The sequence below is a fragment of the Microchirus variegatus genome (genome assembly GCF_963457635.1).
Source record: "Microchirus variegatus genome assembly, chromosome: 8".
NCBI lineage: Eukaryota > Metazoa > Chordata > Actinopteri > Pleuronectiformes > Soleidae > Microchirus > Microchirus variegatus.
Window position 1 is genome coordinate 17,222,619 of NC_139809.1, and position 26,999 is coordinate 17,249,617.

Consider the following 26,999-nt stretch of genomic DNA (forward strand, 5'->3'; position numbering starts at 1 on the left):
TCCACCATCTCCTCACTATTCTCTCTCCTCTCCTTATTTACTCTGTCTTCTGTCTGTCTTTCTTCTCTTACTTCTCCCTCTTTAGTCTTCTCCTCTCTTCTTTCACCTCCCTCTTCTCTCCTCCCTCCTTCTCTCCTGGAGTCTGATCTGAAGGCCTTGCTGAAGACTCATGTAAGAATGATGGACATGATTGAGGACTTGTGTCACACCTGGACTGTTGAAGGAGGTGGTTCACTGTGGGGAAATTTGTTGGCCTGAAATTATCATATTTCCCCCTGAAATGGGTCAACAAAGGCTTTTTAAAACCAACCTCTCTAACTAAACAGTAAAGGCAAATCAAGCCAGGGGTCACAACCCCTCCTTCCATGACCTTGTTTCCCCCAAAATAACATGGTAAAAAACAAATAAATCATTTGGAATAGTGTATTAATTGATTGAAAGCACAGTACATCCTGTGCTCAGGTCAGAGGTCAAACAGTTTTGTCGAGGTATGAGCTCTGAGTAAGTGAATTAAAATCATTACGAGTGAACACAGTCATTTATCACTCCATTTGTTCACTAAATATGTACAGAACACAAAAAGTGATATTCCAGCTGCTTTTTCTGAAGTTGGCAGCATTTTTAACATAACCAGAGTTAGCTGCTAATAATTGCTAACAAGCTAAAATGAAAGTTGTTCTTTCTTAAGCACAGCTGTTAATCTTAGCTAAGAATCTTGCAGATTGTTCTCTGCTGGCAGAAGAGCAGCGAGGACAGACAGTGGACCTACTGACACCTTCACTATAAACATTCTAAAATAAAGTATTTATTCTAGTTTTACAACTTTTTTAAGCTTTAACGTCTTGTTAAGTTTCTGTAGTTGGGAAAAGACCAGTGATCGTGGTGAACAATGACTTTATGTTTGGTCATTACGTATCATTGACACTTTCTACCCACTACCACTTTTGTTGTTGTAAATTCCTTATTTTTTACTGGTTATTTTGTTCAGGCATCATTGTGGGCAGCCTAGTTTTCACTGTGGGGACCTGGTGCTCTCTCACAGAGAACCAGAGTCATGTGATTATTGATGAGTCAATCCTCTCCCTCACCTGCAGAGAATGTTTCTGTGACAGATGTAAGTAGATCATGTTCTGCAGAGACATGGGATGTCTGTGTTTAAATACTTTACATCATCTGTTTTTCTGAGCTGGTTCATTTATATTCACTGTTTAAATGAGCTAATGCTAATATCGCTAATGCGAGCTAGCACACTAATGAGATAGCATGCTAATGCTAGCCGACTAGCCAAATGTCTATATTGTCTGTGTTCTATGCTGCCACAGCTATTCTTCATCCCTGTTAAAGCTGCATGTGATGTTAAACGAATAATATCTGGTGCTTCTCATGTAAGAATATAGGTTATATATTTGTTAGATATATATATATATCCTCTATTCTCTTACAGTTTATCATCCTCTGTAGGTTATTATGGGATTAACCTTCATCTGTGTATTGGAGAGAGTGATGAGATGTGCCTGTACTACTTCACTTACATTCTGATGCAAAAATTAAGAAAGTTCCCTGTTTCTGTCTCTAATCTAAATGTCTTTGGCAGGACACTGAACCCCATAATGTTCGGCTGTGCCATCGCTGTGTGAGTATGAAAGACGAGTGATAGAACACGTGCTGCACATAGATGCTCTCTGTGACTGTGAGTGAATGGGTGTGAATGGGTGTGAATGAGTGAATGAAAAAACTGTAGTGTAACGCAGCTTTGAGTGGTCATTAAGACTAGAAAAATTACATATAATCAATAAACTCTCAACCCTAACCTCTTAGTTTATTGCTCAGGCATATATTTATAAACCTAAATTGACTTGGATAACTCCCCCAGTACTGGGGGCGGCGTCACATGCAGCGACAAAAATGTCATAAAACCATGTCTAATTTTAAGCACACACATTGAAAAGCAGCACCAGAGCGTCAGCGGGATTATGTGAACAATATAATAATGTCTGCTGGACAGCGGAGAATCCACAGATTCTAACGGTACCATTTTTATCACTCTACGACCAAGATTCACGGATCCAGCCCCAAAATAAGAGCAAAACAACAACTGACTTTCAAGAAATACAAGCAGAAATATTGTCTTACCTTTGCTGTTTATCAAAACAAGTTATTTCCACCGGAACAAAACCACTTCTAATGAAGAACTACACTTCCCAGCATGCTTTGGGAACAACTCCCGGTTTGGTTCATTACAGAGCGACCTTAGATCGTACTGATTAGAGAAAGGCGAATGTCCGCACAAATGCGTCATATGCATTTATGTCCTTTGACATAGATGTGTATGACGCACACGGGGCCTGATTCTATTGGTTTAGAGGTTTAAAACGAGCTGTCAATCACCCTAATTGACCAAGGTAAGCCAGAGCTATGGCGCTGCATAACTGAAGACGCTGCAGAGTCACTGAGTTGTTACTCGCCGTACAGGGAGCATCCATTTACAGACAGTTTTCTTTTTAGACCAATAGTGACATGTAAATAAAATTAAATGGTTTTTAATAATTTGGATAAAGAAATCTCAAATGGCACAGATGGTGCCAAACTGTGCAAAAAGAGAGAACGCCTAGACATCTCTTTACTAAAACCTTTGTAATTTCACTCTGCTTTATTTCAGCAGCATTAGACTTTGCACAGCTCATGTCCACATGTTGTTACATGACCTCCATGTGTTTTTAAGCTCATACTGCATATTTTAAAAGGTGATATTTACTTTAAAATGCAAAAAAAATTTAGGCGAGAGAAAAAAATCCTTCAGTGATGCTGTGTTCCATGTGCATTTACTCTGACACAGTGACATCTACAGTGAAACTTACACCTCTGGTGGAATCTCACAAGTGTTATCTTTATTTTGATACCAAGATAAGCCACATAGGCCTTGTAACTGCAGAGATATACTCTATTTAGTTTGGGCATGTCATTTTCGGATTTTGGGTGTAGTATCATAAAAGGTCTGTAGGAGGAGCTCCAGAGCAAAAAGTGTGTGAAACACCGATCTGCAAAACGGGTTTTTGCACCAAATTGAGGACCTCCTTTAAAAACAGAGTATAGCATGTTTACAACCTAAGGAAGCGATTTCAATGATGACAAAGTGAGGACCGGCCAAAATGTCCTCACTTCGTCAAAATGACCTCACTCTGTTGGTTAAAAACCCTCGCTGGTCCTCAGTATGCCGCAAGTACAAGAACACACACACACACACACACACACACACATATTTATTCTGCACGTTATATTTTCATGGACTTTGATTTTAGTCTGCAGAACCTTTATGTTTTTAAAAGTTGCAGCAAGAAGACCCCAGGTTCAAGCCCTGGTTGGAACAAGGGTCCTTCCTTGGGGATTAGGTAAATTGGACACTCTAAATTAACCATGAAAGTGAATGTTTGAATGGTTGTTTGTCTCTACATTATGGGCCTGTGATGGACTGGTAATCTGTCCAGGGTGTACCCCACTTATCGCCCAATCACCACCCCCCGTGACCCTCCTGTGGAGGGTAAAGTGGTAGAAAATGGATGGGCGGTCCACCAAAAATTCACAGAGTAGAGGAGGACATTCTCAGAAGGTCAAGGTGAGGTGGAGCAGATCTCAACCTGCTCTGACAGAACCTTTTTTTGGAAAGAGATGGATAAAACTCTTACTTGAGGAAAGCCATCCTGGGTGATTCCTGCTGCTCTCCAGACGATGGAGGGAGCGTAGAGGAACGAAGAGATGAAGAAGGTCCAGAGGAGGACGCTTGGCTTGGCGGGTTCCGTCCGTTTCGTAGAATGCGGAGGGACTTGATCCTGAGGTTGTGGTTGCTGTGGTGACGAGACGCCCTGCCCACAGGCCCAGTGCCTGCTCTCCTGAAGCTTTGCTCTGCTCTGTTAAAAAAAAAGTTCAAGTATTTATGGGTCAGCACAAGCTTTTACTGACAATAACTGTCAAGGATTTCATTTAAAAGTATAAAACATTGACTTGTAAAAGCAAAAAAGATGCAGCTTGTGCTCTGCTGATGGACTTTAGATGCTCACGAGGTGTTAGCCAAGGTTGAAGAATCTACAGCCGGGGTCTAAATGTGATAGTTCAGGGTTATTTCTAGTGCTGGCCACGTTAGCTGCGCTTAACGGCGCCCACGTTAACGCACGCTAACGCGTGAAGTGTTTCCATGCCGACTGACCATGGGTGACGTCATGTTTTATGTGAGTCCCGATTGCTAAAATGAGTCTAAAAGTTACGCTAAACATTAAAAACAGAGGCAAACATATGCAGTACACAGGTACGCCGGTTATTTGCAGCGCTGCTCTTTTCGTTTAATAAACAGACGGATCCAGTTCGACTGTAGGCACGCTAAGCCGGGCTAAAGGAGCTAACACAGCTAACGGGTAAACGGTGCCTGGACTCTGGTGCCGTGGCACATAAACATGACGTCACACGCGTCTTTCTCTGCTCAGTCATCATGGAAACGCACCATGCGATAATGTGCGTTAACCATCGTTAAGGCACATTAGCGCATGAATCGTTTCCATGACGACTGATCGCGCGTGACGTGATGTTTATGTGACTCCCGATTGTTAAAATGAGTCTCCAAAGTAATGCTTAACTTTAAAAAACAGAGGCACACATACGCAGTACACAGGTAAGCTAGCTATTTGTTGCGCTGCTCTTTTCCTTTAATTAATAGACTGCTCCAGTTCAACTGTAGCGCTAATGGCGCTAAAAGAGCTAACGGAGCTAACTGGTAAATGGTGCCTGGATGAAAACACACCAATGCGTTAATGTGGGTTAGCGTTGACGCCGATAACGCTGTTAACTGTCGCCAGTTTTTTGTTTTTAAGTGCGATTGTATGGAGGTACTGTGATATGTCACCTAAAACAACCTGAAATGTTCCTTTAATGGTGTTGTTTCATGTTCTATCAAAAGAAAAAAAACACAATGGCAGAGGTTTGTAACTTAATATCTACAGAAGGGGAAAACCAGCAACTTAATGAAAATGAAATCTTTGTGTCCTGAAGATAGAAGAACTATGAAGTGACAAATCAAAGAGGAGGGGGGACCTGCTGAGGCAGGACGGAGGTTTTCTGAGAGTCAGATCCTACAGAGGAGCGTAGAACATTCCTGTTCCCATTGTTCCGACGCTCTCCTCCCGCCCGTGTTGTGTCTGCCGCTGCTTTCTTCACAAATTCAACATTGTCTGACAAATAACTTCCCCGACAACGTTCCGCTACAGTACGGCGACAGAGACGTCGCACGGTCATGTGGGATAACGTCAAGTGACTGTGGTATTCGAGGTGGCTTGACCCCCTTGACCTCCTCCGGGGGCTAAGTCTTGACCCCGTGACCCCTGCAAATCACGGCCCACTTCACCGCCGTGTCTGATAACGATCTGAGCTCTCCAAGAGCGAGCGCTCTGATGTCTGTGTCGACTCTGAGGCCGAGCGACAAACGCAAGGCAACACAGAGACAAATAAGGGACTTAAAGGTACAGTATGTGACATTTAACAACAATAATTACTTAGAAATATGCTTAATTTTTTAGGAAAATCACTTTTTTGGTGTGGTAAACGACTATTCTAGCTGCAAATGTCTGGTTTTTAATGGAATACCTATAGGTGTATAGAGGCCCATTTCCAGTGTTCTAATGGTACATTGTGTTTGCTAATGGCGCTAGAAGGCTATTGGATGATTAGAAAACCCTTGAAAACCCTTGAAAACCCTTGTGCAATGATGTTAGCACAGCTGAAAACAGTTTTGCTGGTTCTTTGGCGAAAGGGCACAATGATTATTTTGAGTAACAGTCATTATTTCTAATCTTGTCAATGTCTTGACTATATTTTCTATTCATTTTGCAACTCTTTTGATGAATAAAAGTGTGACTTTCAATGGAAAACACAACACAAAGTGTATAGGTAGTTGCAACTAACGCAATCGATTAATCTGTTTATTATTTCCTCGACTAACAGTCTTAAGTCCACAGAATGTCCGAAAATGAAGATTCAGCAGGTTTTCTATTGGGTTAATACTTGCCGGGACAAGAGAAAATATGAGAAAATATTATATGAAGAGAATTAGGTTGGGAAAATATTGCAAAAAAATTTTTCGAGACCCATAAAAAAATCCCACAACCCAGACGTTTGGAAACAACCGTGCTAGAATATCACACAATCATAATCGCATGTCTTTTAAATCCGACATACGTGCTAATGACACTTAATGACACTGTTTTACCTTTATTTACAGGCCAACATTGTAAATCTGTGACCACTAGAGGCGCTCTTCAGTATTGCGTACTGAGCCTTTAACTCCACTCACACTCTTACTCAAGTGTTTATTTTCTACTTTACGGTGAGTTTTCACCACTCCACAAAGACTCCACAGTCGTCCAGTTCCGTCCTCTGGCTGCAATTTTTTCCACCCAATTACGAATAATCCCTGCCAGGTGACCCTGGGCGACCCCCGCTGACCTCACAGCCACGGTTAAAACAACCTAAACCACTTGACGCGAGGACTCGGGAGGTGAGGAATGACAAGTATGCGCAAAAACTAGCGCACAGCAGCAGCAGCAGCAGCCGAGGAGAAAACCCAGACGTGACGGCCGAGCACTGAGCTCTGAGTCAGAGGGGGAAAAAACAACAACAGCACAATGACAGGATTAGGAGGCTATTGTGGAATTCTGAGTGCTGCCGGAATGAAGCGGTGACTTTTACCGCAGAGAAAGGACACCTGAAAGCATCATTCGGCTGGTGCATCAGTCACTCAGGTTTCAATAAAAGAGTTCAGTGAGGGTGAGGTGAGTGTGCTACGGTACAGGGTATAACATGCTAAATTTTGGACATTGAAGTTAAAATGTTAGTGTACCAGTTTGAGTGCTTTACAGAGAATTGAAAACAAGTTTCTCAGATTTTTCAGCTTTCCTGATTTCTTTGCTCCATACGACAAAGGAAGTTTGGTTGGACATTTTTGAGACACTGATCGACATTTCTTTACATTTTATGGACCAAGAAATTAAATAATGAATCAAGAAATAATCAACAGAGTCATCGATTATGAACACTTTTGTTCTTGCTCCCATGTTGCATGAATTAAAGGGAAAACAAATAAAATTCAAGTCATCTGTCAAGTAAGAAAGTGATCTGTTACTTATCTGGTGGGAGGAGCTTTAGATGTTTAATGCAGGTGCAGGCTCATTAATGTGAAACTAAGGTTTTGGGTAAGGGGGAGGGGGGAAACCCCATTAGAAAATTCCCTACAAAAAGAGCAGAGATCATTGATCGTGAAACAAACTGATGGAATAAAGAGAAAACACAATGTAAGACCTGGCACATGTTCTGATAATCAGCAGCTGGCTGCGTAACAGGAAAGTGACAGGATATAAATCAGATGATTCTCTGTGTCGCACACATGAAAACAGATAAAGCTCAGTGATTTATTTACTGCAGAGTTAAGGAATCGGCTCATTTAAAGAAGTGAGTGGACATTTAAAATGGGTCTAGCTCCACTACGTAAGGTGCAAATCGCCAAAATGGCGAGATTCCAAATGGTCCACTTCCTGTTGAGTTGAGGCCATGGTTACGGTCAACTTTTCTGTTCTTCTTGGTCTATAACACCTTCCCACCAAGTTTCGGGAAATTCGGTGGAACTCAATGTATGCCGAAGTTATAGGGCACTTCCTGTTTTGTGGCGTATGGTCGTAATACGTCAAAACGCAGCAGGTTGGCATAGCCACGCCGTTTTGAAACCCGCAAAACCTTTTCGACAACTTGTCATCTTTGATGTGTCGAGTACAGTGTAACGCTTTGTACGACAAACGCACTCAGACGAGTTCGCTCATTTACGTGCAAATCGGCAAAATTCAAAATGGCCGACTTCCTGGTGAGCTGAGGCCATGGTTACAGTACAGACTTTTTTGTTCGTCTTAGTCTATAATAGGGCTGTAGCGATGCACTTATCTCACGATACGATATTCAGCCAACGATACGATTGGATATGATATAATTCGATACTCTTACATCATTTTCTGAAAGATTTAAAGGGGACAAAGTGATTTTGGTGACATCTTGCGAGTGTTCCATTTACTTGGATTGAATTAATTGAACTGAAAACTAAAAACATCAATTACACAATATATGTCTCTGACTGGACAGAGTCTACAGCTTGCAAATGCTGGACAAAATGAATTAAAGATGTGATTAATGTGATGAGAAAATGAGTTCCCTTAATTGAAACAGTGCAAACTGTAGCTTACAAGCCTGAATAGTAACAACAATGGAGAGTTAAAAAGTGCTTCAAGTGGCCTGTTCTGAACAGTTGCTTTTTTTAGCTTGACACTGAACACATGAAGTAGCCACCAGGTAAGTAAACATAGTACCATGGCCATTGGCTTTCCCCAAACAGTCAATAAGAACAACTTTTAAACATTTAACTTAACATTAGTGCTGGGCCAGGAACGGCGTTAACGCATGACTCGTTTCCATGACGACTGACCGGAAAAATACACGCGTTACGTCATGTTTGCGTGACTCCCTATCGTTAAAATGAGTCTCTAAAGCAGGGGTCCTCAAAGTTTCGATACCTGAGGGCCAATTTAGGAACCCAACGTTGGACTGAGGGCCGCCAAATGAAAATATAAAGGAAAAAAAACAGCAAGAAATCCCATTTGTAATCATTTTAATGACCAGATTGCAGTTCTACAGTTTACACTTATTGGTCTGTATCCATTAATGTCCAATAAACATTACAAGCTTAGTAGCTCCTGGATTAAAACTGTCAACTGTAATTCATTGTGGGCCGAAAGAAATGTTTCTACGCTAAACTTTAAAAACAGAGGCACACATACGCAGTCGCCAGGTACGCTGGTTATTTGTAGCGCTGGTCTTTTCAGACAGCTCCAGTTCGACTGACGGCTAACGGAGCTAACTGCTAAATGGTGGCTGGACTCCAGTGACACGGCACGAACAACTGTGTTACTTTCTTCTTTTTAAACCCGAAGTGCTTCCACACATCTGCTTTTAAGCACAAAAGTGTTGGACTTATGTTCGCCGCTATTTTCTTGAATCTCCTCGCTCTCACTGAGTAAACGGGAAGAGGGAGACATCAGCGTGTGAAGACGGGTCACTTGATATACATGCTCTACAGCGACACTAGCGGCTGGCTGACCTAATCGCTCTTCCTGCAAGGATGTGCCAGGCGGAACACGGGGGATTTGAATGGGACTTAATGTATCGTCACTGGTGGAAATAAAAAATCGATATATATCGCAGAATCGATAAAATCGCCCAGCCCTAGTCATCCTCCCACCAAGTTTCAGGAAATTCGGTAGAACTCAATGTATGCCGAAATTAGAGGGCACTTCCTGTTTGTGGCGAATAGTCGAAATTCGCCCAAACGCCATTTTGAATCCGCAAAACCTTTTCGACAACTTTTTATCTTTGATGTGTCCAGTACAAATTTGCAGGTTTTAGTTTTTTTTATGACGGTACGACAAATGTGCTCGGGCGAGTTTTCTCATTTATGTAGGGTGCAAATCGCCAAAATTAAAAATGGTCCACTTCCTGTTGAGTTGAGGCCATGGTTACCATCAACTTTTTTGTTTTTTCGTCTTGGTCTATAACATCTTCCCACCAAGTTTTGGGAAATTCGGTGGAACAAATTTTGCCTCCGTTTTAAAGGTAGGGGGGATTTATGGGTCCTGGAACTATGCAATATCCAATCCTATGCCAATTGTGACACAATATTGCTAAAGCCAGTCCTACTAACAAACAATGTTCAAAGAACGTTCCGCTTAAGGTTCTCCTACGGTTAGTTATAACCAAACCAAAACCTACCGTTTGGAAAACGTTCCCTGAGGGTTAGCTAGTAGCCTAAGAACTTTCCCTAAACCTTCTGGGAACTGAATGTGCAACCAAAAACTAACGCTCGGGGGAATCTTTGGAAAACTGTCCATATCATCCACAGGAGAACCTCCTGGGGGGGGGGGGACAACCAACAGGAAACATTCCCGAAACCAAAAGGTAATGTTCCCAGAATGATCTGGGAACCAAAAATTGTTAGCTGGTGTAAATTAATGTTAAAAATCAATGATTGGTCTTCGCGAAAAACCTCAAAATGACGATGTTCTCAAATGTCTTACTTTGTCCAACCAAAATGATTAAGTTCAGATTCATTTAAGACGGTGAAAAAGCAGAATACCAAAATTGTTGACGATTAATTTAGTGTTCGATTTAATCATTGCATGATTATCCAGCGACCACGGGGTGAAAAACTGCTTCAATTTGGCGTGAACAGGGCCACAAAAAGGGAAAACACGACTGAAATTTAAGTGCAATATGTACAACTTAGGTGTTTGAATGTCCAAACCTCTGTGTGACACACCAAGACTAGCAGTGACATGCTAGATGCTTCCATTCCACAGAAGGTCACATGTGAACGGAGGCAGTCGTTGTAATGCACAGTCCGATGTAAAAGACAAACAGCTCTCGGTGAAAGCAGAGCGAGGAGGGCTTTGTTTGCAGAGTTTAACCTTTGTGCTCACCTGTCAGTTTGCACAGAAACTGCTGTAGTATCTGTCGCCGTGACATCACCGCTGCTGCTCCCAGGAGCGACCGGCTGCTGGCCTCTGCCTCCCTGCTGGCTCCGCCTCCTGGATCTGATCTAGGGATAGGAGGAGGAGACAGAGGAGGTGACGTCTATTTTTCACAGAGACACACATCTTAGCATTGGACACATCTTTTCCACAAGAAACACACGTTTATGTTTGTTATTTTAACTCTATTGCTCCTCTTGAAGGTTGTCTAGACTTGGGTTAGCATAAATTATTCGGGCACGAAATGGATCCTGACACAAACTTGTGCGAGAAACCTATCATTCAGATTTTTATAATATCTGTGGTTTTTCTGTGATTTTTGAGGTTGTTAACGTGCATAAAAACTTTTGAAACTTGCTCAAGCGAAAAATGCAATATTAGCATCGTTCCCGGACTCTATAGCAGCGCCCCCCTTTGTTGAAAACGGAGGCAAAATTCCACCAGAGTTCCACCAAATTTCCCGAAACTTGGTGGGAAGGTGTTATAGACCAAGACGAACAAAAAAGTCTGTACTGTAACCATGGCCTCAGCTCACCAGGAAGTCGGCCATTTTGAATTTTGCCGATTTGCACCCTACTTAAATGAGCGAACTCTTCCGAGCGCGTTTGTCATACAAAGTGCCACACTGTACTCGACACATCAAAGATGAAAAGTTGTCGAAAAGGTTTTGCGGGTTTCAAAACAGCGTGGCCATGCCAACCCTCTGCGTTTTGATGCATATCGACCATACGCCACGAAACAGGAAGTGCCCTATAACTTCGGCATATATTGAGTTCCACAGAATTTCCCGAAACTTGGTGGGAAGGTGTTATAGACCAAGAGGAACAAAAAAGTTGACCGTAACCATGGCCTCAACTCAACAGGAAGTCGGACATTTTTAATTTGCATTTTGGCAATTTGTACCTTCCGTAAATGCGAGGGGATGCGAGGGCCCTATGCTGACTGTGTGCAGTCGTAGTTTTTGTTGAACATTTTGGTGAGTAGCTTGTATCTATATTTTGATGTATCCCTACTAGCAACCACATTTCTTGTTGGTTTTATGTGTCATGTGTCAGTATCTCATACAACTACACTTCAAAAACACCTGAGCTATGCGTTTATGTTCCGTGCAAAACAAATGAGCTCGTCTGTGTGAATGAAAGTGCAAGAAAATACTTGCAAACTGCTTTAATTAACCTTTTTTTTAAAAAGAGACTTTTAAGGCTACCGTGCTGGCAGTAAGAACAAAAAAAAACTCTTGGCTCGACTGCTTGGGGAAAGAAAGGTCACCAAATATTATGAAAAGTAACCACAGTAGGAACTGGAGTCTGGAGATAAGCTGTTGAATCAAAAGTGCTTTATATCAAATGTTAGCTCCACTTCCCCCTTCTCTTCTGCCCAGTTGGGTTTTCGGCTGAAGGATTTGGCGTCTAACTGGAGCGTTTAAAAACTCTGGGTGTAAGACACTCGCTTCTTTGTTTCCGAGGCTTTCAGCGCTCCGACTCCCAGTGGATTCTCATTTCTTTATTGACTAAAGACAACCTCATACTGTTTAGCAGGGAGAGAGAGAGAGAGTCTCCAGATGGCAAACACTACAGGCCAATGTTGAGGCTGAAAGGCCGCGGCATAAAAGATTCCTTGCTGCATAAAATACATTGTTTGCCTATGAGTCAATGAGTCAATGTCAAGGGCCTTCATTTCACTGCCAGAACCACAAACACCACACGGACAGCGAGATGGTTTCTGCTATTAGGGAGACCACTTTATCAACAAAAATGACTGAACTTTACCTGAGTTTTTGTTTGCGACGCCGACGTCCGACTCCTGAAAACCCGACCCGGAGCAGGACTGCGCTGCCGGCTTTTGGCTTGTGTTTGTGAAGTTTTCTCTTCGGCCCGTTGTCGAGCCCTCGGGTCAAACAGGTAACGCTGGGCCAGACGCATCACCCGGGTGAGGACGCTTTTAGCCCCGCCCACTGAGTCTGTTGGGTCACAAACAAACACAACAAAGTGATTTATTATTATTACATTTTTGTGTTTCAAGAGGTTATCCTCCTGATCAGTGTTTTCATTCGTCAGTAGATCGCTCTGGGCGTAGAAAAGTGTGAAATCTGGGCTTTAAATTAGAAACTTTGTTCAGATGCTTATCTCTAATACATAGCTACGAGGAGGTGTGCTTTCAAACGCGTGTACACACTTACGGTGATCTGAGTCGTTTTATTTTGAAAACCGGATGTCAATGTCCTTAAAAATCCACTCGGGGAAAAAAAACAAAACTTAAATCCCTTTGTAATTCAGGTGTCAGATAGTTTGACTACAGAGAAACGAGTGTCGAGTTATACTTAATAAAAGGTATTTTAATAAAGTAAGAATTCTCCTGATTGTGTTTTCCCTCCTGGTTGTGTTGTTTCTCCTGCTTTTTTTGTTTCTCATGATTGTGTTGTTTGTCCTGCTTGTGTTTTCACTCCTGCTTGCATTGTCTCTTTTGCTTGTGTTGTCTCTCCTGGTTGTGTTGTCTCTCCTGGTTGTGTTGTCTCTACTGCTTGTGTTGTCTCTCCTGGTTGTGTTGTGTCTCCTGGTTGTGTTGTCTCTCCTGCTTGTGTTGTCTCTACTGCTTGTCTTGTCTCTACTGCTTGTGTTGTCTCTACTGCTTGTCTTGTCTCTCCTGGTTGTGTTGTGTCTCCTGGTTGTGTTGTCTCTCCTGGTTGTGTTGTCTCTCCTGCTTGTGTTGTCTCTCCTGCTTGTGTTGTCTCTACTGCTTGTCTTGTCTCTACTGCTTGTGTTGTCTCTACTGCTTGTGTTGTCTCTACTGCTTGTGTTGTCTCTACTGCTTGTCTTGTCTCTCCTGGTTGTGTTGTGTCTCCTGGTTGTGTTGTCTCTCCTGCTTGTGTTGTCTCTCCTGGTTGTGTTGTCTCTCCTGGTTGTGTTGTCTCTACTGATTGTGTTGTCTCTCCTGGTTGTGTTGTCTCTACTGCTTGTGTTGTCTCTCCTGGTTGTGTTGTCTCTACTGCTTGTGTTGTCTCTACTGCTTGTGTTGTCTCTCCTGGTTGTGTTGTCTCTACTGCTTGTGTTGTCTCTCCTGCTTGTGTTGTCCCTACTGGTTGTGTTGTCTCTACTGCTTGTGTTGTCTCTCCTGCTTGTGTTTTGGGATTTGTGTGTGACCAGTATCAGTATCAATACCGATAATCCCTATGTTCAGGGAGAATAATAATAATGTACCATTAGGACTGTGGAGAAAAACCTTGGTAAGGATTCCTTTGCCTAAATATATATATATATAAATGCTGTTAATTTAAATGTAATTTAAAGTAACATAATCATTTTATGATGTGTCCGAGCACCACTCAATTTCAGCATCCTGTGATGACACTCCATGAGCGGAACAAAATAAGCTATCATTCCATTACAGGCATACCCATACTGCACTGCGGGACTGTGTCCTTGTTACAGGCAAATGAATGTTATCAGTGGCTCGCCATGTTTACACAGGGGGGCCCGAATCTGCCTGCTTAGGCAAGCTGTGAACACAAAGAGCCACTCATACACTGTACTGTGAGAGTGTGTGTTTCTGTTCAAACACACTCGTGCATCACGATCGCAGGCAGACACTGATGCTGGAGCTGGTGTTTATGACACAACAAGTGCAACGAGATTGAAAACAGTGATTTTTTCTATACGTTGTGTTTTGGGGAAAGAGAAGAAGTGTTTATGCTTCATCATCGTGGCGTGACAACCTCTTACCGACTTAGTAGGATATCGTACTTGGGAAAGTCACATATTTTGTTACACTTGAAGAACTTGATGATTTCTTTTTAAGGTTGAGCACCAAACTCACATATTCACATTAAATTTAGTGTCAAAATTACCAATAGAGATATAACAGCCTTGAGTATCTACTGATGCCGATATTAGTCTGATACAATTTTTAGACATGATTTCCTTCACCTGATACATTTTTAAAGCTGCAGATACCGCTATCACGTTGATGATATCGTGCGTCCCGACACTGATTTGTTTGTCGTTTATGAAGATCAGAACTCTTCTATCACACAGATTCACTGTGATGAAAGATTAAGACGCCTCACGCTGGTGGCTGGGTTAGGGCAAAGCAAAATGCTCAAAATAGAACGTTCTGTTTTCTCTGAACAGAAGACCCCGAAAGATCAGACGGCTTATAAAGAAAAACCCTACGGAACGTCTGCAGAACATATACAGAGGTCTACAGGTCTACAGAACATCTACAGAGCATCTACAGAGGTCCACAGAAAGTAAACAGGTCTACAGAGGTCTACAGAACTTCTAAAGAGGTCTACAGAAGTCTTAAGAACATTGACAGGTCTACAGAACATCTACAGAAGTCTTAAAAACATCGACAGGTCTATAGAACATCTACAGGTCTACAGAATATCTACAGAGGTCCACAGAACATCTACAGGGGTCCACAGAACGTCTACAGGGGTCCACAGAGGTCTACAGAACTTCTACAGAGGTCTACAGAACATCTTCAGAGGTGTACAGAGGTCTACAGTTTACAGAACATCTACAGAGGCCTACAGAGGTCTACAGAATGTCTAAAAAGGTCTACAGAGGTCTAAAGAATGTCTAAAGAGGTCTACAGAACGTCTACAGGTCTAAAGAGGTCCACAGAACGTCTACAGGTCTACAGAGGTCCACAGAACATCTACAGAAGTCTACAGGTCTACAGAATGTTTAGTGACAGCTGAAACCATTGCAAGTACATTATTGTGCAACTTTTACACTTTCTTAACGTCTTACTTCTTTAAATCATTGATTAAGAGCCTAAATGGTTCAGATTAGATGTCGCTAAGAAACCCTAATGTCACAAGATTATGATTTAAATCAGGTTTTTCTGCACATGACTCACGCGGCCTTCGTTGAACCTGCTGAAGTGACAGTGATTTAGCGGCACCGTCCCTCCCCCTTTCAGCCGAGACCATTCACCGCTCGGGCTGAGATAAATCGATGTGAGAGGTCCAGACCTGCTGTGTAATGATGTAATAGCGCTCAAAGAAACAGCAACAACACACACACACACACACACACACACACACACACACACACACACACACACACACACACACACACACACACACACACACACACACACACACACACACACACACACACACACACACACACACACACACACACACACACACACACACACACACACACACACACACACACACACACACACACACACACACACACACCTTTTTCAGCAGGTTTTTGTCCTTGTGACGGTGCTGGTGCTGTGTCTTCATCTTTAACTCTAACTGGAGTCGAGACGGAGGCTTTTCTCTGCTTTTCTGGAAACTGTTCTGGAAAACACAAACGAGAAAATGAACCAAATTCAATACAATATTTTTGTGGTTTCCGTGGACATGGAAAGCAGACCTTAAAGTGCCGAACTTTAAATTTGCTTTAAAGTTTATGATAGTAGCATTCATTTATTTGGGAAAAACCTCCAAATCCACTCTGCCCAACACAAAACATCCACAGAACTGAAGCGTCCAAGAGCTAAATTAGGACGTTGTTTCTTTTTAAACACACAAACTTGATTTGATTGGCTGAATGTTAAGATAACGCGTACCAACAATTCATTCAAAATGAACGAGAAAACTGTCCCAGTTAATGCCTCCCATTGTGTACGTGTGAGTGAACTGGACTCAGGTTTTGAGATTATAGGCTACGAACCAACCAAAACATGACAGACTTTCCCTTTTTTTGTTTCTTTCTTCAAGTCGAGATGTTTGATATCGTAGCATTTGTTTATTTCTCTGGCAAAAGCTTCTAGTCGTCTACTTGACTTCTCATGGTGCCGCAGTGAACCTGGGTGTGTTTGGTCGTGCCAGAGGGCAGAGGTGATGTTGACTTGTAATTTTTCTGCTGCATATCAGTATTTAAACACAAGCTGACTCAAGGATAGGGCTTCAACCAAACAGGAAGAGTCGGTGATAAAGTGCTTTGTAGAGTCCTAAGTAGAGGTTATCTTTGATGTTAAAACAACTCCCCCTCCTCCTCCTCCTGTAGCCTATGGCTTCCTCTCCTCCCTCCGATCCGTCTCAATCACTGTCAGCCATCGGTGAAGCAGAGGTTGTTCCCTTCCACAGCCAGATGCCAACATCAAAAACACTGACGTGTCACGGCACGCTCTCACGTTAGCCACCCAGCTACTAACTGGGTTGGAACATATGGCATTAGCTCACGCAGCCTTTGAAACAAATGACTGCGGTAAATTAGTCAAATGCTGCAACTTGGGGGGGGGGTGACTTCAATCTTTCAATAAGGCCACTTTTCTCTTGAAAAAGGTTAAATGTCTTCCATATTATTTCTTCTTCTTACAGTTGCACAACCTGTAAAAGTTTCATCAAAAATGACGTGAATGTACACGGAGAATGTTTTCTTTTTTTTTGTTGTTGTCCACAGACACAACAGAGTCTCAGTTTCTGTGTGACTCACAGTCGTAATGAGAAGGTCTGAATGAACATGCGTGTGATTTATTGCTGAAACTGTGCAGGTTCAGAGTTTCTACAGTTCCCACCCAGCAGAGTCTCAATGTTTGTGCTGGGTTTTATTGTTTTTTTTCCAGTGGAAGTGTTACGTTAGGTATACGATCCTATTGATTAAGCTATAATATATCTATAATGTTAGCACAGCTGAAAACAGTTTTGCTGGTTCTTTGACGAAAGGGCAACATTATTATTTTGAATAAAAATCATTATTTCTCATCTTGTCAATGTCTTGACTATATTTTCTATTCATTTTGCAACTCTTTTGATGAATTAAAGTGTAACTTTTAATGGAAAACACCAATAAAATGTATAGGTGACCCCAAACTTTTGAAGTGTATGTAATTTAGTAGGGATGTGAATCTTTGGGTGGCTCTTGATTCGATTCCGATTCTTAGGGTCTCGATTCAACCGATTCGATTCATACGATTCTCTATTCAAACGATTCTCGGTTCAAAAATTGATACAATGCATAGTGTGTTAAGGCAAATGATGGCATCAAAACAATACACTTTGTATAAGATAAACTGATAATGTGATCACATAAAGGCAAACTTAAGACAAAAGTTAACATTTATTCATTCAAAACAAATAAAAACTTACTTACTGTACAAAAAAATAACAAGATAGCTGCCTAACAAACTGGTGTTTTTTCAAAATAGAAACTTTTTTTTTTTTAAATCGATTTTTGGAGTTTAAGAATCGATTCAGAATCGTGGATGATTAGAATTGCGATTCCTATGTGAATCGATTTTTCCCCCACCCCTATAATTTAGCCTTTTTCCTTCCATCCTCTGCCCATTTCCTTTGTTTGCCAGATTATTTTGCAACCATCACCATATTATATCTCGGCAGTTTATGTCGCTTCCCTTCCACCCCTAACAGATCTGGATCCAGTGGATACCAGGTGCTAGTATGTGAAACGCAGGTGATAAAATGTTCTATTAAGTTAAGGTTGGGTTCTTGGCAACAAAATCAAACATCTCACTAGACATTTCCATTCAAAAAATAGACAAAAAATATAAAATAAATAAATAAATCATAATCACCAGAACTACCTATTAAATCATTTTTGTTGTATATTTTCCATAGATTTATGGCCTGTCATGTGCAGCGACATTTAAAACTAGGGATGGGCAAAAATGTTACTTGACAGTAGCTGGATTTTATCCAGTGATTATTCATTGCCGCTTTGTTTTATGCCATTTGGCATTTTGTTCGGGAGGAATTTTTGTGGTGATTTCCACAGTAGGAGAGAGCAGATACACCCAGTGACAGTTTTTTATTGGCTGCAAAGATGCCATCGGAGTGTGGAGTGTGTGTGAAGAGTAAATCATCTCAAGAGTCAATATTTCCAAGTCATGAGGACAAACTGCGACTCCAGAGCTCATTATTAAACTATTATTCAATCGGACCGGAGGCCATAATCCAGGTTATTCTCATATGTTTTTTTATTGCCTCTCCATGCACTCAGCGATGCAGTCTTACTTGTTCTTCTCTTACAGCACAGCAGCTCACTTCAGTGTGTGGGAGAGCGACAAAACAAGGATCTGTTTGTGTGGAGTTAAAGGCCAGGCTGGTTCAGTTACAAGGTGACCAATTAAAGCTGAACACGACCCAAGATAAATTGATTTCTTTAATCCCGAGCCAATTTTGGTTCAATCCAAAATAATTGTTTTAGCTTCAACACAAAGCAGTTTGTGACATCGCAGGCATTATACGCACGATGCCGGCTGTAAACAGCCATCGAGGTCGTGCCGCTGTCAGATTAAAACGATAGCTCGGGTTTAATGAAGCGTGGTTGTATGAGGGTTTTTATCAGATAGTCAACGGTGACTGCACTGTGAGAGCCGACTGAGCTGAGAACCAGCCTCAGTGACAAAATGGCTGCCAGTGGGGACACTATTTAACAGAAGACCCCCTCCCCCCCACTAAACCCTACACCATCTTAAGTCTAGAATATCTTTTATCAGATTATTTGGAATCATAAGTAGATTCTGGAATTATAAGTAGATTCTGGAATTATAAGTAGATTTTATAATTATAAGTAGAATTTGGAATTATAAGTAGATGCTGGAATTATAAGTAGATTCTGGAATTATAAGTAGATTTTATAATTATAAGTAGAATTTGGAATCATAAGTAGATTTTGGAACTATAAGTAGAATTCGGAACTATATGTAGAATTCGGAATTATACGTAGAATTCGGAACTATAAGTAGATTGTGTCACTGAGGTGAATCCGAACAAAGGTTTTCAAAATCTGGAGTCACGAAATAACATAATTGAAATCACAGGTGAAGACATCTGTGGATCGACAACTCCTGTGTGCCGTGACGTGAAATCGCAGATTTTTCCTATGGGATTTGGTGCAGGAAAGTGAGTGGTTAGGAAATGTCGGTTAAACGGTGAGATACAGCGACAAAGTTCTGGAATCTAACTGCTCCGCTGTAAAATGGATCATTATTTTTGTTTGATGGGTCAACTTTGATGTTTGGAGTCCATAATGGAGTCCATAATCCGGGTTTTTTTCGTCTGGGCAAAGAACGTCCTGAGATTATCCTCGTAGCCCTGAATCATGACTCACAGGACCTGCTTGTGTTCTTGCCAAACGATTCAACCATTACTTGGCAATTTCTTGGTGTTTACAAATCAAATGACTCGCATACTTGTTAATAATATTTGAACGTTAGTGATTTGTGGGTAAGTCATTAAAATGGGTGCGCTATTAAAACAAAACAAGTTGTGTTTCTTCGTAACAGATGTTCAGATAAAGATCTGACAATATTCCAGTTTTTTGGATTTATGAACAAAGCAACATGTCAGAGGCTTCCGACTGAGAAACTGTCAGGAAAAATATATTTTTACACGGCTGATGCCAAAGCACTCACAACCTGGTCTCATATGTCACGGTGGATTCATCTCAATGTCCTACATGATGTCTATAGAATGAGGTCTTACATGAGTATCAGAGCGATGTATTGGGTTTAGCCAGGAAGGGGTGATCACAATATCCAATTGTGATTATTTTGAGACAAAAGTAAGTATTGGTACTTTTGACATTATTCACAATTTAATTCATAACATATATAAAATAGCACTGGGCAAGTTAGCCGCGTCAACATTAACGCACATTAACGCATGACGACTGACAGGAAAAAGACTTGTGTGACGTCATGTTTACGTGAATCCCAATTGTTAAAATGAGTCTCTAAAGTAACGCTAAACTTTAAAAACACATACGCAGAATACAGGTACGCTGGTTATTTGTAGCGCTGCTCTTTTCGTTAATAAACATACCGCTAAAGCTAGCTCTAACGGTGCTAAAGTAGCTAAGGCAGCTAACATTGACGCCATTAATGCAGTTAACCACCGTTAACGTACCCAGCACTAATTTAAAATGATTACCGTGTGATATTTTTTAAGATCTGAAAAGATGAAACACAATGTCAATATCATTTATGATAGAAGCATTTAGAATTGGTTACCAAATAATATTCCGGGAGATGCAGTTCAGTAAAAATTATTATGCATGTTCATTTAAAACATATACACATAAATCTCAACTAAAATGTTAGAAAAAGTGATGCATATTTGTTCGGGTACCAAGAAAAAATAATCCCCCGCAACCTCTTTGTGGGTTCCGCCCCAGATTTTGGGAACCGCTGCTGTACGACATACTTTAGGAATGACAATAATTCATCAATACATGATGTGATCAAGTGAAAACAGGTCACAACAACACACCCGGTTAAACCTGTATTCTCTAAAACACTGCGTTTCACTCACAACTCAACACAAGCAACAAACACAGCTGAGTGATCACCGAGGATCAGGCTTCACTTTTGTTATTGTAGCTCTCACTGGTTGGTCTCCATGTGTTGTTTTAAGGCCCACCCACCACGTACGCATGTACACAAACACAGTATGAAAACACACTACATGACTCAAACACAGTGATGTGGTAACACAGCGATAAAAAAAATTAAAACATACGGTCAAAATAACCTGACACGCATAGAAAAACAGTGGAGAAGGTTGGTGAGCTCCGCTCCAGGATTTCTCTGTGACTCAGGGATTTAATGAGAAGGTATGAATGACAGTGTGTGTGTGTATGTGTTACTGCCCACACTCTCTCTCTGTGAAGAGTCAGTTTCAGATGACAGAGCACTCTGCTGATTCCTCACTGTTCTGGAATTAATGCTGATGACACGTGCACGGCCGTTTTTGAAGGTTGTGTTTTGGTGTATCTGAAGCGACCGCTCGCTCCCCTGAGAGATGGCGAGGCAGCAAAACCTGTAGCTGGGATTGAATGAGATCTAATGTCAGCAGCTGTGGCCTGAGAGCTCACTGACGCTGCAGTTGCTTGTTTTTAAATTTGATATGTTTTCACAGCCTTTTAATGGCGCTTTTACAATAAACAGTTTCAGCAAGGCTTGACTCTACTGTGCTTTTTCATCAGTGATAGTACCTGGTGCTTTTTTAGTACCTGCTCTGGCGAGGTTCCAAGCGAGCTGAGCTGATATTAAGTCTACGTATAGTTCCAAATTCTACTTATAGTTCCAAATACTACTTATGGTTCGAAAATCTTAGAGTTCGAAAATCTTTATATAGTTCCAAAATCTACATATAATTACAAAATCTACTTGTAGTTCCAACATCTTCTTCTAGTTCCAAAATCTTCTTATATTTCCAAATTCTACTTATAATTCCAAAATCTACTTATAGTTTGAAATTTTACTTATAGTTCAAAAATCTACTTAAAGTTCCAAAATCTTCTTATAGTTCCAAAATGTTCTTATAGTTCCAAATTCTACTTATAATACCAAATTCTATTTATAGTTCTAAAATCTACTTATAATTTCAAATTCTACTTATAGTTCCAAAATGTTCTTATAGTTCCAAATTCTACTTATAATACCAAATTCTATTTATAGTTCTAAAATCTACTTATAATTCCAAATTCTAAATAATTTCAAATTCTACTTTTAGTTCCAAAATGTTCTTATAGTTCCAAATTCTACTTATAATACCAAATTCTATTTATAGTTCTAAAATCTACTTATAATTCCAAATAATTTCAAATTCTACTTATAGTTCCAAAATCTATTTATAGTTCCAAATTCTACTTATAATACCAAATTCTACTTATAGTTCCAAAATCTACTTATGATTGCAAATTCTACTTATGATTTCAAATTCTACTTATAGTCCAAATTCTACTTTTAGTTGCACAATCTACATATAGTTCCAAATTCTAAATAATTTCAAATTATACTCATAGTTCCAAAATCTACTTATAGTTCCAAATTCTACTTTTAGTTCCACAATCTACATATAGTTCCAAATTCTAAATAATTCCAAATTCTAAATAATTTCAAATTATACTCATAGTTCCAAATTCTACTTATAGTTCCAAAATCTACTTATGATTTGAAATTCTACTTATAGTTCCAAAATCTACTTATAGTTCCAAAATCTACTCATAGTTCTAAACTCTACTTAAGGGAAGAAAAACAGAGAGGTGGAAGATAAAGACGGAGACAAATTGAAAGATCCTGTTACAGGAGTGGGGAGCAAAGGTGTCAGGCAGCAGTTCTTCAGGTTCAAATACCCTGTGTATCATCACGACCCGAGGCCAAACCACTGATGAGGAATTTTTGATGGGATCATTTTTTACAGTCTTGAAAACCACAGAACGCTCATCACACTGAGCTCAGGTTATACGAACTGAAATCAGCCCTGGCCTCACACAGATGCCACCTCTGCAGGGCAAAAACGTTTAGACTTTTTCCTTAACCACTTCACTTCTGCCGCATCTGAGTGAACGCCGTTATGACACAGCAGGCACGTTCATGATTCACTGAGAAGAAACTACACCCTCATGACAGTTAAAGTCAAGCCTCTGGCTAAATGAGCTGGCGCGCCGCGTCACACGGCAAATGATATGAAAACTATAACCTATAAGAAGATTAAAAACATAAACACAGAGGGAAAAGTGTTACATGTGTTCACAGGTTGGAGAAGCACAGACACAGACAGTGGAATGAGTCACTGGGAAGTGATAACAAGCCAGACTGTGGCGGCCCGCCATAGTCTAATTTGCTTTGCCACATATGGAACCAAAACATATTACACAGTTGTCATAATACAACTCGGAGACTGCGACTTATGACATTGGCTCACGGTAGTTTGTGAATGTCGTGTTCACGCTGCTGCCACCTATGATTCAAGAAGTTCTCAGGCTTATCCAGAAAACCCTACAGGAGAAAGACCATCCAACATCGTCTCCTTCAACATCCATGCACTTGGTCTAACCATGTTCAAGCTTCGTAACGGCTAACTGGGCCTTCAAACTGAGATTCTTCCGGACCTCGCTTCGAATTAAACGTTGTGTAGCTACGCTGGCTCGTTGGCGGTTTATTGTGCATACCATAAACTATGATTCCTGGGGGCAATGAAGACCTTTTCTAACAGGTCTCCAACACTATTGCAATTCAACATCCTTGCAAAAACATACGTGATGGTTTGATGGATGATGCATTACATTCTTCAAAAGGTGTCCCATTTCATGGGGTTAGATTTTACCCGCTACTTCATGTAAAGCCAGTTGCCAAGGGGCAGGGGTACAAATGACAAACAGTTCACTGCCACCTCCCTGGCCATTTTTTTTGGCTTCCCTCCAATCAACAGATTTTCAAATAATGTCTCCCGCAAAGGGATGACGACAATCGTTATTGTGGACGGTGATATAAGGATCTCCTCCCAATTTCATTTGGACAGCCCGACTCTTAGAGTTTAAGTTCTCTGCCCGAGCTGGCCGATATTTCCCGCCACTATCCTTGGGCCAGGCCGGGTCGGGCCCTTGATCAAGCATTTGTTATTTTGCTCCCTCGTTGCGTTCACGTGGTATGTTATAGCATGTCGTATTGTGTGAAGGTGTAAAAACCATGCGGCCCTGAAAGCATCATTTAAAAACCAGGAAGCGTATCGTCATTAGCAACATATACGTTCATGGAAGCGGATGTCAGCGTTATTATCAGCTCTCTGTTATTGTTGCAAATTAGACTGTGGCAGCAGGTACAACAAGCTCCCGCTGTGGGGAGGACGTGGACGTACGTGTACATTAACGGCTCACGCATTAAAAAATTGTTGGGTTTAAATTGGGTTCGGGCTCGTAATTACAGTTAATGTGTCGACCTGGGCCAGGCTCGGACACAACGTGTACGGGCTCGGGTCGAGCTTGATTTTTTGGGCCTGATCTAAGCTCTACCGACTCTATTGTCGGCCACTTATCCAACAACACAAGTTAGCCAAACTGATGTACTCTATTGATCAATTGATAATGAAGTAGGGTAATGGTCTTGACTTCCTTTCAAATTGACTTATTTTTCTGCAACCAGTGAAGTTGTGCCCCTGGTGGATATTCAATATATTGCTACTTCAGCAAGGAAGTCGATTTTTGGGGGACTGGGGACGGTCTATGGCACCATTTTTTCCAGATTTTTCAGTTTCTTAAATATGAATAATTTCCTGGTTTCTTTGCTCCATTTAACATAAATTATCATTAAAAACCAAATTATTTATTTTTGTTTGTGGTCAAAACAAGACATTCTAGAACACAAAAGTTTCAAGGTTTGATCAACAATATCTGACATTTGAGGGACCAAACAAGTACTCGATTAATCGAGAATGAAAGCAATTGTTAGTTGTGGCCCAGCAACTGTAAATATTACAAACACTAGCAGCAGCAGCAGCAGTAGCCCCTACATATCTACAAAACCACGTCTGAAGCATTTAGATAAACTGCAGGCCATAATCTCCCCTTATCACAGAACAATGGACGGTAACAAGAGCTGGTCAAGTTGTTATTTCAGCCTGCGATCCGACCTCCCGTGTCCCGTCTCTGCACACGACACAAAGGACAGTTTAACCTTTTTGCTCTCTTACCACAGGGGCAGAATAATATATACAGACAAGAGAAAACATGGATTACATTAAGATGGGGAATAATAAGGGCAGATTAGCTGAGGTTGAGTTTGTCAACTTATTTCTAATTCTGGCTATCGGTATAACAATTAGAGACGCTCCTGCACAACAACTGATGCAGCTAACGTACTTAGCCAACATATGGCAAGACTGAGTGAAAGGGTAAATCAAACACAAGGGAGGATGAAGACAAAAGAGTGAAAGTAGAGATTATGAGTGAGAGGAGTCTGTGGTTCTAAGTCTATGCTGCCAGAATAATATTTTTAGAAGGCTCTATGCTCCATGTAGCTCATTATACAAGCTCTCAAATTAGGAAGGTTAGCAGCCAAAAGCTGGACGACACACTATGGTTTTTTTATGAGAATTCTTTTGTCAAATTTTGGACCCCACATTTTTTTTTTCAAAATAATTTGTCAAATTTTGGACCAGATAGGAAACTGCTTAACATTTATTTTATCCTACTTAGCTCAGCGGTCTATGGTGCTACTTTTGGGTACTGGTTCAAATCCCACCCTGTATAGTAACAAAGGCATTTTTAGGTGATTGTGGACGACGTACTAAAGTATGACTTATCGTCCAATTTTGGACGACATAGGATAGTTTGACTTTTTTGTCAAATTTTGGACCGGAACATTTTTTTGGAAAAATTGTCAAATTTTTGACGACATAGTATAGTATGACGTTTTTGTCAAATTTTTGACAACATAGTATAGTAGGACATTTTTGTCAAATTTCGGACCATTTTCTTTAAATCTCACATAGAGTGGTCCTGTTGCACATAATATGTTAGTTATGGAGGTCTACTTACATACATCAACTTGTTTTTATGGTAAAAAACCTCCTAGTTGCTGTAAACTAGTCAGCCGCGATATTTCAGACTGAACTCTCACCCCCAGAGGACAGAGTGTTGTGATTGGCCAGCCAGTGTAGAGCCTTTCCAACTGTCTTGTGATTGGCCAATATCCAGAAAAGTGACATATTCAGCACAACCGCTCTCAGAAGCGCAGCTCCCCCCTCTGGAACAGTGGATGCACTGCTCCTCATTATCAAAACATTGTTTTAACAATGTTTAAAAATAGCTTCTTCACGACTCCCCGATGCAGTCCCTTTTATGACTTTGACCCAGAGTCAGACCCAGAGTCAGAAGACACTGTCGCACGTGAAACACCTCCACAACGGACGTTATTCTGGGTTAGGGTTTCTGCTGTTAAATGTACGCAACCTGAGCCCGAGATTACAATAAAACACAGCGTTCTCAGCAGTGGCTGAACTGTTTGTTTTGAACCTTCAGGGCTTCTTAAACAAGGTAATGACGCAGATACACACTAAACAACGGCGTTATATAGCGTCACATAGTATAGTATGACATTTTTGTCAAATTGTGCACGACATAGTATAGATTGACGTTTTTGTCAAATTTTGGACCAAATTTTTTTGGGGGAAAAATTGTCAAATTTTGGACAACATAGTACAGTATGACATTTTTGTCAAATTTTGGATGACATAGTATAGTATGACGTCTTTGTCAAATTTTGGACGAAAAAAATATTTTCAAAAAAATGTACACATTTTGGACAACATAGTATAGTATGACATTTTTGTCAAATTTTGGACGACAGTATAGTATGACGTTTTTGTCAAATTTTGAAAAAAAAAAAAATATTTTCACAAATATTTACACATTTTGGACGACATAGTATAGTATAAGGAAACAAAAAACACATGCATTAGCGTGTGCAAATCTGAGCCAATTCAGTTAGACCACTTTGTATATAATTATTAAACAATCTAACTTGTATATAACACACCGACGACGTACAAGTACTTCATACAATCCCACTTAAAAAAAAACCTTTTAGTCAAAGCAGGGGCGCCTCAAACCTCTTCAGATCCCA

General features: G+C 40.8%; 1 protein-coding gene across 1 annotated transcript in view; it reads right to left on the minus strand.

Moving 5' to 3' along the window:
- Nucleotides 1-3,679: 3,679 nt before the first annotated feature.
- Nucleotides 3,680-26,999, minus strand: part of LOC310931126 (TBC1 domain family member 12) — a gene marked incomplete at both ends in the record, with an annotated part of 47,673 nt that continues 24,353 nt past the window's right edge. Inside the window, 3 exons of the mRNA XM_083894236.1 lie at nucleotides 3,680-3,905; nucleotides 10,554-10,672; nucleotides 12,374-12,564. Of these exons, the coding sequence (XP_083750362.1) occupies nucleotides 3,680-3,905; nucleotides 10,554-10,672; nucleotides 12,374-12,564 (536 nt within the window). The remainder of the gene's footprint in view (nucleotides 3,906-10,553; nucleotides 10,673-12,373; nucleotides 12,565-26,999) is intronic.